The 19,098-nt window shown below is 41.0% G+C and overlaps 1 protein-coding gene and 1 long non-coding RNA gene across 16 annotated transcripts in view; both read right to left on the bottom strand.

Annotated features, from left to right (window-relative positions):
• Positions 1-422: 422 nt before the first annotated feature.
• LOC135794126 (uncharacterized) lies at positions 423-3,790 on the bottom strand. Of its 12 annotated transcripts, none has more exons than XR_010548809.1 (17): positions 3,166-3,790; positions 3,005-3,108; positions 2,840-2,859; positions 2,675-2,696; positions 2,510-2,560; positions 2,346-2,397; positions 2,182-2,233; positions 2,018-2,069; positions 1,854-1,905; positions 1,690-1,741; positions 1,526-1,577; positions 1,362-1,413; positions 1,198-1,249; positions 1,034-1,085; positions 871-922; positions 707-758; positions 423-594 (listed from the first exon to the last, which is right to left on the bottom strand). It is a non-coding gene; the product is annotated as an uncharacterized lncRNA (long non-coding RNA). The 12 variants fall into 12 exon arrangements; XR_010548808.1 differs by having other exon boundaries at positions 3,005-3,053; XR_010548805.1 differs by having other exon boundaries at positions 3,005-3,790.
• A 2,354-nt stretch (positions 3,791-6,144) lies between these two features.
• Positions 6,145-19,098, bottom strand: part of fz2 (frizzled 2) — a 48,039-nt gene continuing 35,085 nt past the window's right edge. For all 4 annotated transcript variants that reach the window (XM_065304332.1, XM_065304331.1, XM_065304334.1 and 1 more), the window contains one exon: positions 6,145-9,980. In XM_065304332.1, the coding sequence (XP_065160404.1) occupies positions 7,801-9,645 (1,845 nt within the window). In that variant the 5' untranslated portion in view covers positions 9,646-9,980 and the 3' untranslated portion in view covers positions 6,145-7,800. The remainder of the gene's footprint in view (positions 9,981-19,098) is intronic.

Raw genomic sequence — 19,098 nt, 5'->3', positions numbered from 1 at the left:
AGAATCCGAAAACAGAATTTAAAAATTCCACCTATACAGAAGCTGCACTTGCTGAAAACAGATTTTTAAACATTATTTTTACCCGTCATTAGTTACCGCGAAAACTATATCAGCCTCCTTACACTTTCTGCGATCCGAATACCAAAACCTGAGTTTCGACTGTTTCGAGTCCAAATTTTGTGTCATTTTGCCTCCCAGAGTCGACAAAATAAAGATTGAATATTAGGAGCGCAGAAAGTTGAGGAGGCTGATAAAGTTTTTGCGGTAACTAGTAATGTGCTGCCTCCAGTGGCGACGGACCGAAGCTCAAAATTTTCGGTTGTTGTAGTTTCTAATTGATAGATGGCACTAGCATGCACTTTTCAAAATAAATGTTTTAAGGGATCGTTAAATATGTGGTCGGGTAGAAATAACAGAAATAATTTTAATTAGAAAAACTTAAAAACATTCTTTATTAAAGAAAACACACAAACATACATTTTGGGAGTCAATTTGTGTAATAATCAAAAAAGTTATTTAAGATAATGAAATTTAATAATAACAATCTGATGCAAGAATGGTCCTTCTACGATGTCAGACTCAGGTGCAAAATCCCTAAAACGAGCAAAAATTAGTCTTTCGAACATAAAAATGCAATTTTAAGGGTTAATTTGTGAGATAATTACTAGAGTTATTTAGGAATATGATAGAGAAATTAATTACTTACAATCTGATGCAAGAATGGTCCTTCTACGATGTCAGACTCAGGTGCAAAATCCCTAAAACCATAAAAAATTAGTCATTTGAACATAAAAATGCAATTTTCGAGGTCAATTTGTGACATAATCACAAAAGTTATTTAGGAATATGATAGAGAAATTAATTACTTACAATCTGATGCAAGAATGGTCCTTCTACGATGTCAGACTCAGGTGCAAAATCCCTAAAAGCATAAAAATTAGTTATTTGAACATAAAAATGCAATTTTCGGGGTCAATTTGTGACATAATCACAAAAGTTATTAAGGAATATGATAGAGAAATTAATTACTTACAATCTGATGCAAGAATGGTCCTTCTACGATGTCAGACTCAGGTGCAAAATCCCTAAAAGCATAAAAAATTAGTCATTTGAACATAAAAATGCAATTTTCGGGGTCAATTTGTGACATAATCACAAAAGTTATTTAGGAATATAATAGAGAAATTAATTACTTACAATCTGATGCAAGAATGGTCCTTCTACGATGTCAGACTCAGGTGCAAAATCCCTAAAACCATCAAAAATTAGTCATTTGAACATAAAAATGCAATTTTCGGGGTCAATTTGTGACATAATCACAAAAGTTATTTAGGAATATAATAGAGAAATTAATTACTTACAATCTGATGCAAGAATGGTCCTTCTACGATGTCATACTCAGGTGCAACATCCCTAAAACCATCAAAAATTAGTCATTTGAACATAAAAATGCAATTTTGGGGGTCAATTTGTGACATAATCACAAAAGTTATTTAGGAATATGATAGAAAAATTAATTACTTACAATCTGATGCAAGAATGGTCCTTCTACGATGTCAGACTCAGGTGCAAAATCCCTAAAACCATCAAAAATTAGTCATTTGAACATAAAAATGCAATTTTGGGGGTCAATTTGTGAAATAATCACAAAAGTTATTTAGGAATATGATAGAGAAATTAATTACTTACAATCTGATGCAAGAATGGTCCTTCTACGATGTCAGACTCAGGTGCAAAATCCCTATAACCATCAAAAATTAGTCATTTGAACATAAAAATGCAATTTTGGGGGTCAATTTGTGACATAATCACAAAAGTTATTTAGGAATATGATAGAAAAATTAATTACTTACAATCTGATGCAAGAATGGTCCTTCTACGATGTCAGACTCAGGTGAAAAATCTCTAAAACAAGCAAAAATTAGTCCTTCAAACAGAAAAATGCAATTTTGGGGGTCAATTTGTGAGATAATCACAAAATTTATTTAGGAAAATTATAAAGAAATTAACTACTTACAATCTGATGCAAGAATGGTCCTTCTACGATGTCAGACTCTAGTGCAAAATCCCTAAAACAAGCAAAAATTAGTCCTTCAAACAGAAAAATGCAATTTTGGGGGTCAATTTGTGAGATAATCACAAAAGTTATTTAGGAAAATGATAAAGAAATTAATTACTTACAGTCTGATGCAAGAATGATCCTTCTACGATATCAGACTCAGGTGCAAAATCCCTAAAACCACCAAAAATTAGTTTTTCGGACATAAAAATGCAATTTTGGAGGTCAATTTGTGAGATAATCACAAAAGTTATTTAAGAAAATGATAAACAAATTTAATACTTACAATCTTATGCAAGAAAGGTCCATCTACGATGTCAGACACAGGTGCAAAATCCCTAAAACCACCAAAAATTAGTTTTTCGGACATAAAAATGCAATTTTGGGGGTCAATTTGTGAGATAATCAGAAAAGTTGATTAGGAAAATGATAAAAAATTTAAATATTTACAATCTGATGCAATAATGGTTCTCCTAGGACGTTGGGGTAAGGTGCAGAACCCTTAAAACAAGCTAAAATTAGTCAATTGAAACACAAAAATGCAATTTTTGTTGCTAATTAATAAGCTAATCACTAAAGCGATTTATGAAAATGATAAAAAAATAAAATACATACAATTTGATGCAAGAATGCTTCCCTTAGGACGTCGGGTTTAGGTGCAGAACCCATAAAACAAGCAAAAATTAGTCTTTTGAAACACAAAAATGCAAATTTTGTGGCTAATTAATGAGCTAATCACTAAAGTGATTGATGAAAATGATAAAGAAATTCAATACTTACAGTCTGATATAGGTATAGTTCTCATAGGACGTCGTTTTAAGGCGCAGAACCCATAAAACAAGCAAAAATTAGTCTTTTGAAACACAAAAATGCAAATTTTGTGGCTAATTAATGAGCTAATCACTAAAGTGATTGATGAAAATGATAAAGAAATTCAATACTTACAATCTGGTGCAAAAATGGTTCTCCTAGGACGTCAGATTAAGGTGCAGAACTTTTAAAACAAACAAAAATAAGTCCATCGAAACACCAAAATGCATTTTTTGTGGCTAATTAATGAGTTAATCACTGAAGTTATTTATGCAAAAGATTAAGAAATTTAATACTTGCAATCTGATGTAGGCCTGGTTCCGTTACGATGTCGGATTTATGTGCAAAACTCCTCAAATTCTATTGGCTCGAGACAAAACATTCCTATTAAAGATTAGCATTGTGCGAAATATTTTAATTGATATATTTTCTGTTGCAACAATTACCTGGGCCAAACACACTGGCCCAGGTAACACACTGTTAAAGCAGATACAATTAAATAATTCAATTCGTGGGTTCAATATCCCGTTTCATCGATGTTTGTAAATTTTGGGTGTTTGTCGCCTGGAATTCGATCGAGTTTCTTCTAAAATGTAGTGGTCTTCTGTTCATATCACCTCGCACATAATATTTTTATTTATTCAATCTTTCATGGCTTCGTGTGTTTATTAGTATTTGTGAATAAACATGTTTTCGAATTGCGTTTAGTCGTTGAGCAAAATGAAACTATAACGCACCAGGGTCGCGTGCAGTTAACACTCTAATGGTCTAATTTGATTAAACTCACAGCAATTTAACGAATTATATTATTGCAAACGTGGGAAAACATCCGAACTACCCGACCTCAAAAACGGACCTGGCTCGACTGTCTGTAGAATCTATAGCGCGCTGCTTAAACACATCCCATACATGTACGACACTACCTCGCAGTGCAGTAATGCACGGGGGAAGGTCACCTGTGAGTAAGTTGACATCGAATTTGTTTATACCCAAACATTGATAAGCACGTCAGCGATAAATCACAACTCAAATTTACTATATTCACATACAAAATCAAAATCAATTTGTAAATCAAACTAAATATATAATAAATTACTTTAAAAATTACTGATGAAAATCGGAAGTTTGAAATCTTCCAACTTAAAACCAATTCACCCATGTAGCCCAAATTTTAAAAAGTAGAGAGGAACTCTCAAATTAATATAATATAAATATTTTACGTATAGCTACATGTTTAGTACGCCCAGACGCAAATTATGTTGCCTACAATGAATGTCTAAACTCAGGGATTCATATTATTAACTTATTTAAATTTTCGAAATTAAACATGTTATATATACTGAAGATTACGTGACAATAATAAAAACTAAATATTAAATTGATGTAATTTATAATATGCTGCCTTAGTACGAGAACAATGGCAACTTTTAATGATAAGATTTAAAATACACAAATATACTCGTACTACCTACCATTGTATTTCAACAAATATATTTATATAAAAATAAAACTAAAGACACATAAAATTTTGCAAAATAAAGTATTATAGTGATGATTGGGCCAACCCTTTTGTATATTTCATAGAGAAAGCTTCACTGCAGCTGCAACATATGTTATCGTCGTATACATTAAGGGATAGCGAGGGTGAAAGGAGTGATGAAACGGCTATGAGGTGTAGTGATTGAAAGGCTCCACTCTCCTGGAAACATTATCTGTTAGCTTACAGCACGTTGGCGGATCGCCCTTCGACAATATCCACACCATACGACAACGGCGTACCAAAATGCGAATAAGCAAATGTGCTATGAGGAGACCTCGGGCTCCTCCTGGCCGGATGATCTGTTTTGCATCGGCAGGCTCGGTTTCAAGTGACGAAGCATCAACTCTGGTTCAGTGCCATTGCCAGCCATCCTCCCTTCGTCTGAAGTGACATAGATTAATTGCCTCGCACGTTTTGACCTATTTATATCGCTTTACAAGCGCGCCGCGCGTCCGTAAATTTGAAAAGCCGCGATTTTGTTATCTGCGCTTTGATTACAAGAGATTTCAATAGCGCACAACGTTACATTTTCTGTCGGCACATCAAATTTACGGTATTGATCCACGCCACGCTGCAATGAAAATTTCGACGATCAAAAAGTCACATGCAAATGAAACCGTGTTAGAAATGAAGGCTCATCAATCATCCGAGGCACGTAATTACAACCTGTCCGGGCGTTCATCAGAGACACACTCACACAATTAACCGGGTGGTTTCCAAACACCCCAGTCGTTTCGCTCTAGCACCCAGCCAACCCAGCCCTATCTATAACGTATTCATTGTTCCGTGACACTGCCACAGTGCAAAAAATTCTAATAGAGTCAACACCTCCGAGAGTATAATTTTGTAATTTTCACAATTTCGTTACACCTGCAAAGGTTTCAATAACACGGCACCGTTTTTATTTATTGAAACGAATAGATCGTGAAAATTTGCATGGGAGTTGGAGACGGGAGTCATGTTCGTGATTGCATTTTCGAAAGACTATAAATACATGAGAACCGCAAGAACTTAGAAGTCGTTGTCGCATGTTGAGTGCGTTTTTATTGCACGGCAAAAATGATGTTTATTGTTTGAAACTAGACCTCATTCCTGCCTTAAAGTCACGTAAAATTTACATAGACGGACGCAGTACACCGGATTCGCCGTCGTTCTTGCATCGCGTCGGGCATGCACAGGGTCCTGAAATGCAAGAAGCATGCCAAGACAATTGCGCCATTCTGTAGCGATTCAAAGTTCGAAACGAGCGACAAGCCAAAGCTAACATTACCTGCATTCGAAATACAAAACTGAGACTGTATGCACGTGTGAGTCTGACTGCATATTAATATTTTACGATTATTACGTGGAATAACTGCTATAAATTTATGATTTCCATGTTGGCTCGATTCCTATTTTAATACGCGCACATTAACACAGCACCGATCAAATTCGATACAATTGTGTTCCACGTAGTCACTGCATTCGAATAAAATTAACATTGTTTCCAATTCAAAATAAAAATATTCACTTACCTTTCGTCTTTATGACCTAGCTGGAAATGTTTTGCAATGTGTGCAAAAGGAAAAAGCAATTTAAACAAGAGAACATGCACGGAAAGGCAGGTGCTTATGTGTGAAGCAAAACGAGAACAAGAAAAGCATTCGATTTTTTGCTATAATTTAAACAATAAAATATAATTAAAAATTCGTATACATTGTTGAAGCATACATATCAGAGACAAATACAATAGCTATATATTTAATTATGTCCGTATATTCTATTTTATACACTCACAACTTTACAAAGAAATAAGTTTCCTTACTTTTAAAAAACCTGTACAGACGGGAGATAAATATTCCTGTTTTGTTTTTTTTTTTTCTCTTTAGTTTGACGATCCACAAAAAACGTAAATCCATTTATACAAAAGAACAATCTCCGCTTAGCGCTGCATTTTCTGCGCCCATTTTTGTGCATGATACATAAACATTACAATGGTAGGTAAAAAAAGAACAACTAAGGTAGGCAACAGATCGTTAAGATTCGTTATACACAATTATTGCGAAATAAACTGATCATTGATATGTCGTAACTGCTAAATTCAGCGCACGCCTTTTAAAGATGGCACCGCGCGTAAACGATATCTGTAACAACAGGCAGACATTTTCTTTTTGACTATGATTATGAATATTACGGAAATATTATTATAAAACGTGGCTTACAATATTCCATAGCGTCGTATTACAAGAATTGTTATGCTATTATTCATGTTGAACTATATACAGGTGTATAAATGATTAAATAGACACTTTTCTTGTTGATAAGTACAAAAATCGATTCAACTCGTTAACTATGAAAGCAACTCTTGACTTCTACGAAATAATATGTACACATCGGTTTGAGTCCAATATAGAATTCAGCATTCCCTTTCGTATTTTGTTTTCGTTTTGTCAGCAAATGTTGGAATTTTGAAAATATGGTCCCTATCTCAGTTTTACTCGCAAGTGAACTCAACGTTTAATTAAAATGGCACGCATTTGTATGGCTGCATTTCTCGGGAACCCTCCGAACCAATAATGACCTTTCATACGTTACATTAATTAGTTTGATTACAGTTTTGCTTCGTCACTTGAATATTTTGTTTGGTTTTTTGTAGTTTCATTATTACATCGTAATAGTATCTAAATCACATCTCTTTTTTATATAAGATTATTCCTAATTCTCTATTATTTATTAATCAATAGTTATTGATTCCAATTATTAATTACGTATATAAAATCTCACATCGTTTCGGTTTGTTGTTAGCAACTTGTTCGCATCGAAACACTGTAGTAAACGCATGTGTGCTTCTTTTATTGTTTTGCGTTTGGATTTGGTCTAGTCAAGTTCGTGTTTTGGCATACACTCGTCAATAATATAGTTACTATTCAATTAGACGAAATCGAGTTCGAGGCCGATTCTGCTCTTGTATGAACCACGTAATAAAAGTCAACATCAAAAATTGTACAATGAAAATAATAAGAGCCGCAAATAATCATAGTTTTCGCTTTGCTATGGCACAGTGAATGTTACATCCTGGTGTATATGCAATTAAAAGGAAACTGATCTAATATAAATGCTCTCAAATAATCACAATGATAGAACGCTCAAACACAATGTTTGCCGGTTAAAAAATAAATAAGTTATATATTATTACAAACAGTCCTTTCGTCCGAACGAATGTCCCATCGCATCACTGGCACTATCCAATTAAAACCGTTTAGACGTGTTAAATATAACGAGACTAGAGAGCGGTGACCAAATGACGAGGGGCCCAGGCGGTCACTCAAATGGGCCCGTAGTTGCTCAAGGAAGGCCCGGAACCGGGACCCTGATGACTAACAACAACAGGTGCGGCCCCCTCGCCCGCCTGTCATACGTGACTTAGCGGCGGCTGTTTGAGAACATGGTGGTGCAAATGGTGCTGGCTGGCGGACGCGACGCTTCCAGCGGGTCCCAAGAGTGACGCACTGCCAGGTCCTGCCACTAGGTATTGCGGAGGTGCCTTGCCTGGTCGCGATTTGATCAACACCGCGCCTGCCCCGGTCGGATCAGGCCGCCCGACGAGTCGCCGCCATAATCTCCTAAACGAGTCGAGTGTCTTTCCGGACCAAATCCATACGCCGGACGTGATGCCGACAGCTAGTGCCATGAAGTATTTGAGCATTAGAACTGAGTACAATGGGATGACTTTGGAGCGCTTGTTCGTCATGGAACTGCCGGGGCTGCTGGGGCACGAGCACGCCATCGACGACAGCCATTCGTTGTGGTAAGTGTTCTCGTAGAGATGACAAGCGATGACGATAGTCGCTGGCACCGTGTAGAGTACACTAAAGATTCCTATGCGAATCATGAGCTTTTCGAGCTTCTCGGCTTTCGATCCAGCACCAGCTCCGCCCTGTTTCTTGATCACCGATCGAATACGGAATAGTGAAACGAATCCGGCAAACAAGAAACTCGTGCCCACTAACAAGTAGACTACCAGTGGAGCTAACACAAACGTCCATAAGTTATCCATATTCATATTGCCAACGTAGCATATTCCCGAAACGGGGTCACCATCCACGGCCCCCGATGATAAAACGCCTACAGTTTGCACAAATGGGACGAGCAAAGCGGCGAGGTGGAAGTAAATAGAGTAGCTAGCAATCGCTTCATTGCCCCATTTAAGACCAGCGGCTAGGAACCATGTAAACGCCAGTATGACCCACCAAATAGACGAGGCCATTCCAAAGAAGTAAATAAGGAAAAATACGAAGAAACATGGATTCGTACCGGTCGATGAGTATTTGATGATGGGGCCATTGCAAGCAACTTCTTCGTGCCCCAAAAAGACCCTCACTAGGTAGCCAACGGATACCAGGAAGTAGCACCCGGATAGAAAGACAATTGGTCTCTCCGGGTACTTGAAACGCTCAGTCTCGATTAGGAAGGTGGTTAGTGTCATTAAGGTCGAGGCGGCGCACAGGCCCGACCAGAGCGTGATCCACACGGCGGCGAACTCCTTTTCGTCGGGAGTGAAGTACGTCTCCTTGCACGGGAACGCACAGTTTGCGACGCCGGCCACGGACACGCTTTGGTTCGTCACCGGCACCAGCCCCTTCTGACAGCTGCACGTGCAATCTTTTCCGCGCTTTCCCCCGCCCAGGGGATCCGCGCAGTTTTTTGGATCTTTGCACTTTTTGTTGCTCTTTGGCGGCTTGGCTGTTGGAGGCTTCGCTGGAGGTGGCGGTGGAGATTCTGGTTTGTTCTGGTCCATGCACAGACTGTCCGTTGATGCGCCCTGGACCGGAAAACGATTGCAGTCCATGCGGTCCGGCCACTGGAAACCGTACTGCTGCATGATTGGTTCGCACCCTAATCGCGCCCGAGCGCACAGGTCGCGGCACGGTGGCAGCGGCTTCTGATAATCCGGTAGACAGATGGGCACGTACATAGAGCAGAGGAAGAACTGCAGTTCCGGCGAGCAGTTGATCTGCACCAGCGGCCAGAACTGATGCACTTCCAGTCCGGCTTCCTCCTGATTGTAATGATTCAACTCGTTGGGCATTCGCGTCATATTGTAACCGATCTCGCGGCACATCGGTATCGTAATCTGCTCGCACTGTCCCTCCTGATCCTTGGTGTCCGCATGCGATGCAATCACCGACGCGCTGGGTGCCACCGCACTCATCATCAGCAAGAAGGCGAGCATCGTAATTGCGTTAACGCACCTCATCTTCACCGTATATATATTTACGTTTGCTCACGCGGCTGCAGAGAATCGAGACGCGCGCGTATACGTTAATGCTTCAACGCCGCATCTATTTTTAGCGAAATGTTTGTATTGCGCGTACGTTAAATATCTGCGCGCGATGCGTGTGCGTGCACACACCTAATCGAAACGTCGTTTAGGAAGAAATCACACGCACTGGTCCCGACTGTACGAAACTGTTACGACCGACGGCATCGCACTGCACTGGCTGGCGTGGCTGGCATCCCGGTTGTGGAAGGCATTAAAGCAACAACAGTCAGTCAATCCAACATCCAGACATGGCGGTGACACATGGCACCCTGGAAAAATAGAATAAACAGATTAATATTAGGAAATCGTTTGGACGCACATTTAGCATATCGCTATTGAATTCAATTGAACGAGTCAATCTTCATTACAACCAGGCGCGTAATAAATAATAGCCCGTTTAAACTTCATAATCATCGCCTGCTGGCAGCTTAATATTCATTTTGGTCAGTGGAATGCGCACTGGCATAAATTAACGCGACGAGCACGCGAAAGATGTCATTAGCATTATGAAAACGACGCACGAGCAATATTGCGCATACCTTCCCTGAGTTTTTGGGACCACACATTTAATGACCGCATTAAAACAGCTGAGGAAGTATTCGCTGGCGATAAACAAACAGGCGAGTGTTAATTGAATCATTAAATCGTTGCGCCCATAAAATGCGTATTTTGTATTTTCACATGAAAATAGAACACGCGCGCAAGTTGCTCTTCCGAATTGAAAATCCCCTCTGATTTTTACCCTATAAATATTTACATCCTGTATGCGGCTCGACGTTATGGAATCAGAGAGGTATGACATTATTGGAATCCTCGGAGCAAGCAGCGGGCACACCCAAAATGGAAATACGCGCGCACATCGAAAATTGATTTGGCATAGTCATCATCAACTCTCACTAGTCGTCCTTTCCTTCACCAACCATCATAGAGGTTCAAATGTACGCACGTAACAATGTTTCGTTGAGCGAGCCGCCGCCCTTTTTCCGTTCCTTCCCCATTTTCGACGTCGCGACGCTCTAATGCGCCTGCGACTCAATATGTGCGGGGTGAGTAATAGATTGCAGGAATAAATTCACCCTTAATTGACGGCGGCCGCCTTCGGCCATCCTCGGGATAGATCAAAGTGCAGCGCACCGAATACGTGCCTTGTGCTCACCGACTGCAATTAGCAAGCACCCCGCAGACGTAAGGCCCCGGAAGAAGGGTCGATAGTGTGAAAATAGTGGATTCGTGCTCGACTTGTGCGAAATCGAGCATACGCTCAAGTGGAATTGCGACGCGTAATTCCCATGCATTGAGAGAGTAAGTTCGAGTGCGTGCAGACGCGTGGGCGCGGATTACCCTTCACAACAATTATCATTTTATGCGCGCTGAGAGAGCACTCCTGGCGTCGTCGTCGTCGTCGTCGTCGTCGTAGCGTAATTCGTGTCGCGCGCAAATTGACGTAATAGCAACCGGGTCGAATGTGTGTCGTCGCGCTGGAAAAACATTATGCGACAAACGTCGTTCATCATTGCGCGCAGCTTCCGTTCCTTAACGCGCTCGAAACGCGACCCATTAAATATTAGCACGCATTTAGGCGACTGCCATCCACTAGGAGCAATTGCAACAAATTGATATCGCTTTGAGAAATAAAACAACTAACCGTCACGTCACTACTTACTGCCCAGAGAAGAGCAGCGCTAGACTGCAAGGATTTATATAAACGCGCAAGAAACACTTTTAGATCGCAAACACGCTCGTTTGTAGTTAACGAGTCGACGACAGATGAATCTTCGTGCAGTCGTGACCACGCAATCGTTGCCTCTGCTTCTTCTCTTCGTAGACATTGCTGCCGCTGCATCGCAAACAGCGTATGCATATATAAGATGCGTGCACAAGAAGCGTGCAGGCAGACGGCAGCCGGGCCCGTCGGTGGTTATCTTTTTGTTGTCTTGTTGGTCAGTCGGTTGTCCGTGCCCACTGTTGGTTTTAAAATAAAATACTGTATACTTAATGCACCAACACGCGCGCGCACCACGACGAAGGTGGAAATATGCTTAACCAAATCAGCTTGCAAACCAGTTTTCCTGTGAGCCTCTACAGGCATGTCTTCTCGACAAGGGCCAAACGAGCAACGCGTATTGTTGCGCGCCGTGTTTGCAAATAAAAGACGAGCCGTGAAAAGTAATGCCGTACGCTCGCCAGAAAAAATAATTTAAGCAGCGCCAAGCAGCGGCCTTGGTCAGCATTTCTAATTTAATTTCATGTGTAATTTATTATCGTGCTTATCATGCAATTAATCTTTTCCTGGTCGCTGGATATATAATAAATGTTTTCGTTGTTGCAAATTTTGGACTAAATCGATCGAAAGTAAATGTCGCCATAAAATCGAATTTGCATTTTATGCTAATTAAAAACTCCAAGAAACTCCACCAGAAGAGAAAGTTATTCTTAATTAACGTTTCGATTAGTGATCGTCTGCGTTCGAAGTTTTGCACGCGAACGCATTCATCCCGAGATGCATCTAGAAGTGTTTCGTGTCTTTCGAACGACGATAAAAACTCTTAACCAGGCTTTAACAACCCTGTCAATTAAAATAATCAAGATGCGCGGATCCCACACCGTCCACGTCGTGTTGTTTTTATTTTGCGTTGCGGTTGTGCGATGTCGCATTAATGCGATGTGCCGCACCATACAAGAGTCGGTAAATCTCCAGCTCATTAAAACCGAGCACCGGCGAGCAAACCACGCGAGCAACACCGCGTTTAATTACGATAATCTTACCCAGGTTTACCTTCAGGTAACTACTGTGTTTTTTGATAATAACATAATTTTGCGTATGTTTTTTTAACGCTTCCGTTATTTGTCAAGTGAGTAGGCGTGGTTCTCGTTGAGATACGATGCTTACAATTTGGATTACGCCGCGGTTGGTCTAAAAGATGTCACACCGGCGCGAACTTCATTTACATTGTCGTAAATAATAAGCATAATGCATGTCTGGCTGGCTGGCGTCCGACACGACTCCAGTCGCGCGACTGTCTTTGCATACTCGAACAGTTTTCCAACGGTCTTGTTGTTGTTCTTTACTGCAGTCCATGTCGATGTCGCCGTCGTAAGTTTTCTGCTCGGCGATGCATAGGTGTAGGCTTGAATATGCAAGAGCTGCATGCCAACCAACAAACAACACAACAAGCAGAACAACAGCAAGCAAATGGAAAATACTGGAGTCACGTTTAATGGCATTTGCTTCGAGTCGATAGTGAGACATGGATGTAAGCAAGTACGAACACTCAAACGTCCGAGTTTCATCTACTTATTTTAAGCGTTCAAAATTAAAATATATTGTCGAGTTTACACGCGGACGCATTGAATTGCAACACATTCAGAAACCAGTTACCGGTTGCAGGCGAAGGAGTGGATGGGTCGACGTACTTATCAAATTCAATATCTTAATTGAACCCGAGTCCAAGGTGTTGTACAAACAGAATAAAAAAAAGTTTTTATATAAACACGAGTTGTTTCTTTGCTTTTCTATTTTCCTTCTCCAGCATCGCCTTCACAACTAACTTCACATCCTCAACTCTTCACGAGAATGAAACGGAACGCTTGAACACGCCGGAGCGTCTTCCATCCAACCAGGTATTTGAAACGTTACCTCCTTTACGTTCTTGTGCAAACAGAACGTTTTCTCGTTGCCGCCGGCTCTGTGCATTGTTCAAGACTTCCAAGTCAAGGTCCTCTTCGGTCCTCTCCTCTTGTTAGCCGGCCGGATGCCACACACGCATGCACGATGCACGCCACGGCGTTTTCAAGTGCAGTAATAACAATCGACAATCGGGTAATAATTAACTAATATTTTTATGCCGGCACGCATCGGGTGCTAAAGAGCAGAGCTAACAAGCAGTTAAACACCTCCGGAGACGATGGGAAGTGGCGCGATGTTTGCATAAACGTATTTGCCTGCTAGTCATGCATGTGTGCGGTGTGTGTGTTGACAAGACGACGCCGTGAGCGCTATAATTGTTTAATTAAACTTAATGCTCGCGTGTTTGACATGTGTGACATGTTAGCCACTTCGCACTTTGTTACCACGCATTTGTTTAAATATTTACAATGGGTAGACCGCGAATAAGAAGAGGAATGTCAACATGAAATTTTTAAAAATTACTGCTTCCACACTAGTATTTATGTAGTTGGTAGTTATTTACGAAACAGAAACGGAAATATCGTGAGGTAAAGAGCTAAATTGGTAGAAAAGCCATTTCCGAATGCAATAAAAATGCGTCGCGCTTTTTATCCGCCATAAAAATATAATCGTAATGTTTTCGAGAAACGTTTACTACACGCATCGTCAAACGATTACGGCTTGTGTTTAATTCAATTAAGGGAGGAACAATTTCGAAAATCACAGCGTGCATTTTAATCGTAACACGCCAATCACACGAAACGTGTTATAATAAGAAACACCAACACGTCGTATATTTTAAAACCACAACAACACAAAACGACTTGGGCACGCCGCGAGTTGGGCTGATTTACATAGGAGAAATAAAAGAGAATAGCTCGTAAACGAGTTTTTAACCTCGAGCATAGGTTGCCAATCGGCGGCACGGATGCTGAAAATTAAACAACAAACAAAACACACGCGTGTATGTATGAAATACATATATAAAAAGGGTAGGAACGCGAAACCCTACCGAGACGAAAATCTCACCTCCCGCTAGCACTGGTGTTGGGTGTAGTATTACATGCAACGCATGAAGACCTCGTTGTCCAACTCGCTCACGTTGCACCGGTGCACACGTGCATTGTGCCCAGCAAAGCCTGCCGGCGGCCCAGAGACGAACCAAATGCATTTTCTCGTATAATAAAAGTTTTGCATTTCGAAAAGTTTGAGGCAAAACTCTACCTGCGCCGTGTCACTACTGTCATTTTTGTCACTGTCCGTGGATATCTACTCATCAGTATTCCGACGGGTGCAGATTCATGGAGTCATAAAGTAAATTGAACTAGTGCTCGCCAGGCACACACGTCTGCCTCAGTACCGAGAAGAACACGACTTTTATGGACCCTTTTTTATAAACCTTCCAAGTTGCTCGAGACATCATAAATCTGTAAAAGCATCGACTATTGAGCACCGTGATGTTAGCAATTGATTACTGCACGTTGTAAATTACGCGCCGTCAGTATAATTAGAATATTTCGCTCAAATTTCATATTTATTTGTCGAGCACAAATTGTACGGAAATATATGGGCTGCTATTTCGTAACATTAATTATAGGACGCAACCTGAACACCCCAGGTTAAAGTTTACTATAAGAACCTTCTGTTGCCCTAAAGACTATAATTATAGTACGGCTACCTATTCACACCCGGGTGTTCTTCAGCGTGTCATTAATAAATTTCCAACAATATGCCTACAACAGTTATTTATTTTGATAAACATTTTCGTATTTATCGAGAATTTATTAGAGAAAGTGAATTCTTCGCGCTTCAGAGAACATGTCACCGCGTGACGGGTTGTTTACGGATCAACCGCACCTTGATTGAATTTCGTGCCAGAAACGCGGCCCCGAACCGTCGGTCATTTACATCAACTCCCAGCGAATGAAAACAAACATACATATATCCACCCACAACTGCGATGGATTTTTCCAACAATCCAGCAAGTTCCAATTGAAAGCTTTTGCAGCTCGTTGGCATCAAGGAACGTGCTGGAATAATAAGATGCAAAGTGCATTTGTTTAGTCTTCGGCGAGTACCACCAGTGCGCTTTAGTTTTAGTTGTGGATTTACTAAATGCGCATATAAATATGTTGATTTTTGTTCGGGCGGGACGGCGTGGATAATCGTTTCGTAAAAAGGTACTTGAACACGAACCGGCGTGCGCATATTAAATCTTGAGTGCGCGACGCGCGAGAGAAGGCGGCTTTGAGACGCATGTGCGCGCAACGCACACGTTCCAAGGCGCTAACGACGAGCTTTGAATAGCAAAAACGCAATTATTTTCGATATTTCTTAGTATTCTGTGCGCGCACTCGGATACAAAGCCTCTCGCGTCTTTTTAATCCCGTTTTGCAAGACTAGACTTGGGCGTAGGGTGACGCTGTCCCGTGTCTCTATTTTAAAGAAATGATTGAAACGACGCTTTGTCACAACGTGGAACAACAACAGTATGAACGTTTTATGCATAAGCACATGCCGGACGAATGCTTAGTTCTTCATGTTCTAAACGGTGAAACGCGGAGTGGAAAAATATAAAAACTGGCATGCATGTTAATAAATATAAGCCATTGTACAATATTTGTTTTGTTGCCACATGGGGAGTCGAACATGTGCGCACATACAACCATCCTCTCGCTTCCACCTATAAAATGGTCGGTGGATGGACGCCGAGTTGGAAGACACGTCGTGCCCGCTGGAGATCGCGATGGCCGAGAAGCACCTTCGAAGAAGCGCGGACGCATGTGGAGAGAGGCCGTGTTTCGAGAACCCTTGTCCGGGACACATTTTATATCCTTATATCCTCGATGGTAGACAGATAGTGCGGTGCGCCGTGGTCGCGCAGCACGACTTCGAGTGACATTACTGAAAACCTGCAGCCGCCTTTTGCCAGGCTGCTGTTGTACCGAAGGTTAGCATTCCCCATAAAGCAGACGAAAGTGCACAACACAACACTGCACAACGAATCGTGTGGAGGCAGAGAGGTAAAGATCGAAGATGGAAGAGCATAAAGTGTCTTTGGTGGGCCTCGGAAAGGTATTAATAGAAAATTTACACCAACGGAGTGTTGATCTAAGATTTCGCACGATTAATGGAACCTCTATAAAGCCACCCAGAGAACCGAACAGAGAAACCTTTACTTCGAGAATTCAGAATAATTTTTGGATATTGCAGGTTGTAATAAAACCTAATTTGTAATTACCAAGTGCAGAAAAAGACACTGGATCAACTAGGACACTAAAAAGAAACGCATCTTGCTCGCACGCACCATGTCGATATTTAGTAACTGGTGTTTACTGGTTATGGCAGTCGACGAGCCAATCATCTATTATTCATAAGCCTGAAATGAAGTTCTACAAAACATGTGTAGCAAAACAATCCCGATGGCATGTGCTCGCGGTATTTCAGATATTCCCCAACAGAGCAATCAATTAATCAACTGCTACGACAACAAAACATCACTTATCATCGATTTTTTTTCTTTTATAAACGAAGTAGACTTCAAAAATGATTTTTAAACGTATCCAATCATATCCCCATTGTCATCAGCAGTTTGGGTTCAACATGTCGAGATCGTCCAACATGCTTGATGTATTTATGCTTCTCGAAATGGAAATGCCACTTTTGTAAGTACCTTCGGCGTGTAGTCGTGTGCGACGTAATGTATAGTCACCTCGTTACCAACATGGGAGTAAATATGAAAATAAATGGACTCCGCGGCGGTACGAAGATGGCTGCGGCGAGATTTCTCTCTCGGCGCGCGCGCACCAAACGAGTACGACTGAGCACACATTAATAAATCAAAGAGCGTGATAAAAGGTAAATCGCTAATAATTAAAAGTTGTAAGAATGCCGACACAACGGCACGACGTTTGAACCGGAGGAGACTACAAGAGACAAGCATCAGCTGCGCTGTGTGGAAAAAGCGAGCCACTAGCCAAAGAGGGACAAAGAAACGCAAAGTATCATAAACGTTTCGGAAAACGATTCCATGCATCCGAACATTGTTAGTGTTCCCTGGTTTTATTTATAACATGTTTGGCAAGTGGAGCAGCAGCATTGTTGTTGGCGAGGAAGTGAACCATAATATCGGGCTAATAGAAGCGGTCATTAGCTCGCAAGATTTATAGGTAATTACTAAAGATGTAAATTATTACAATACACTTCGGCTAATGGCACGCGCGACTGAAATACTCATTCGGTCGCACACATGTCGAAACACAGTCTATTTATAAAAGACTGCAAGTCGACCACGCGCTCGGATCCAGTTAATCAAGTTCTCAATCCTTCCTTATTGCATCGCGCTGATAAAAGCAACAATTGTAAAACAAGCATGCAGCGCGATACGTTTATTAGAAATTCATTTAAATCACACAGGGGCATTGTGCGGCGATCGCGGTGTAACTAATTGATTTATTGAATTCTGAACGCCTTGTTTAATTCTACGAGAATCATTATAACGAGAATATTTCGACTGGAATTTCAGATAAAAACCGATTGAACACATTGTGGGACATTGAAAATATCCACAAAACGTCGCCAAAACGGCACTTGAAACACAACCAGCCAGCGTTCTGTTTCTACTTACTACGTTCCCTTTTTTATCAGATCCTGTTATCGGCGAGCACAAGAGGCACAAGCTGCACGTAACAATCTCGAACCGAACGACACACTGCGACATCAGAAAGCTATTCTTGGAATAACCCTCGACACACTACAACCACCCTCGTACACCAGAAACCATTCTGCGTTCAAAATGTCCACAGAAATTTTTGCCTGCCGTCGAGACTTCAAATGACGAATGACTCGAGCGAACCAAAGCACATCGTAAAAATTCATTTTATGTGCATTTCATCTTCAGCTGTAGCTGTAACTTTTAACTTCGACCATAGTGACTGACCATTTTAGAAAGTTAACAAGGGTCTCGTCCTCAGCCGTCACTGCTGGTGCAATGTGGACCCCCGTTGGCTTTTTACCTGATGCACGCTGTAGTAATATTCAACGATGCGCATCAAGTCAAAAAGCGAGTGAGTGCGCTTAAAGAAAACATCTAATTACACAGAAAATGACAATATCAACAACAACGCGCTTGATAGACGCTCAAATATCGTATCATTAAATTATCAACACGTTGCAATCTTAATTAATTATAATTTCACCGCGCTATAACCGGTATTTTATGTGTTTAGCGCTATTTCAATTATGTACACATTAATAAACTGCGTATTGATTGCTGTGGCTGCGTGTAGAATGTGTGTGAGTTGATTTGTTTGTTGAATGATTAATTTTTGACGCTTGATTGAATGATATTCCGCTGAATTTATTCATTTCGTTTGGCAATTTATCACGCTGCGAGCAGCATGAAAGTGGATGGAAGCGAACGCATCGCAAAACGAACGTGTGCATTTATATCGATCTTTCTGCGCCTACACGCAGCCACGCTTCTTGCTCGTGGAGTCATTGCCGCCATTTGCCGGCGCTGCCGCATTGCAATCGGATGTTTATGGCGAGGAACGGAACGCGGGAATGCCCATGCGAAGCAATCGGTTAATTTTCAATCACAGGCGCATGGAAGTATGCGCGCAATATAGTTTTGCGGTCGAATACACCCAGCAGAAATAAAATGACAAACACACTGCGCGAACATAGAACCACGCTTCAATCACGTTTCACTCGATATT

This window comes from Atheta coriaria, unplaced genomic scaffold (genome assembly GCF_025399875.1).
Source record: "Atheta coriaria isolate IRGN ID8LTWV9N9 unplaced genomic scaffold, Caltech_Dcor_3.1 hic_scaffold_6_pilon, whole genome shotgun sequence".
Classification (NCBI taxonomy): domain Eukaryota; kingdom Metazoa; phylum Arthropoda; class Insecta; order Coleoptera; family Staphylinidae; genus Dalotia; species Dalotia coriaria.
This window is presented reverse-complemented; position numbering and strand designations above follow the sequence as displayed.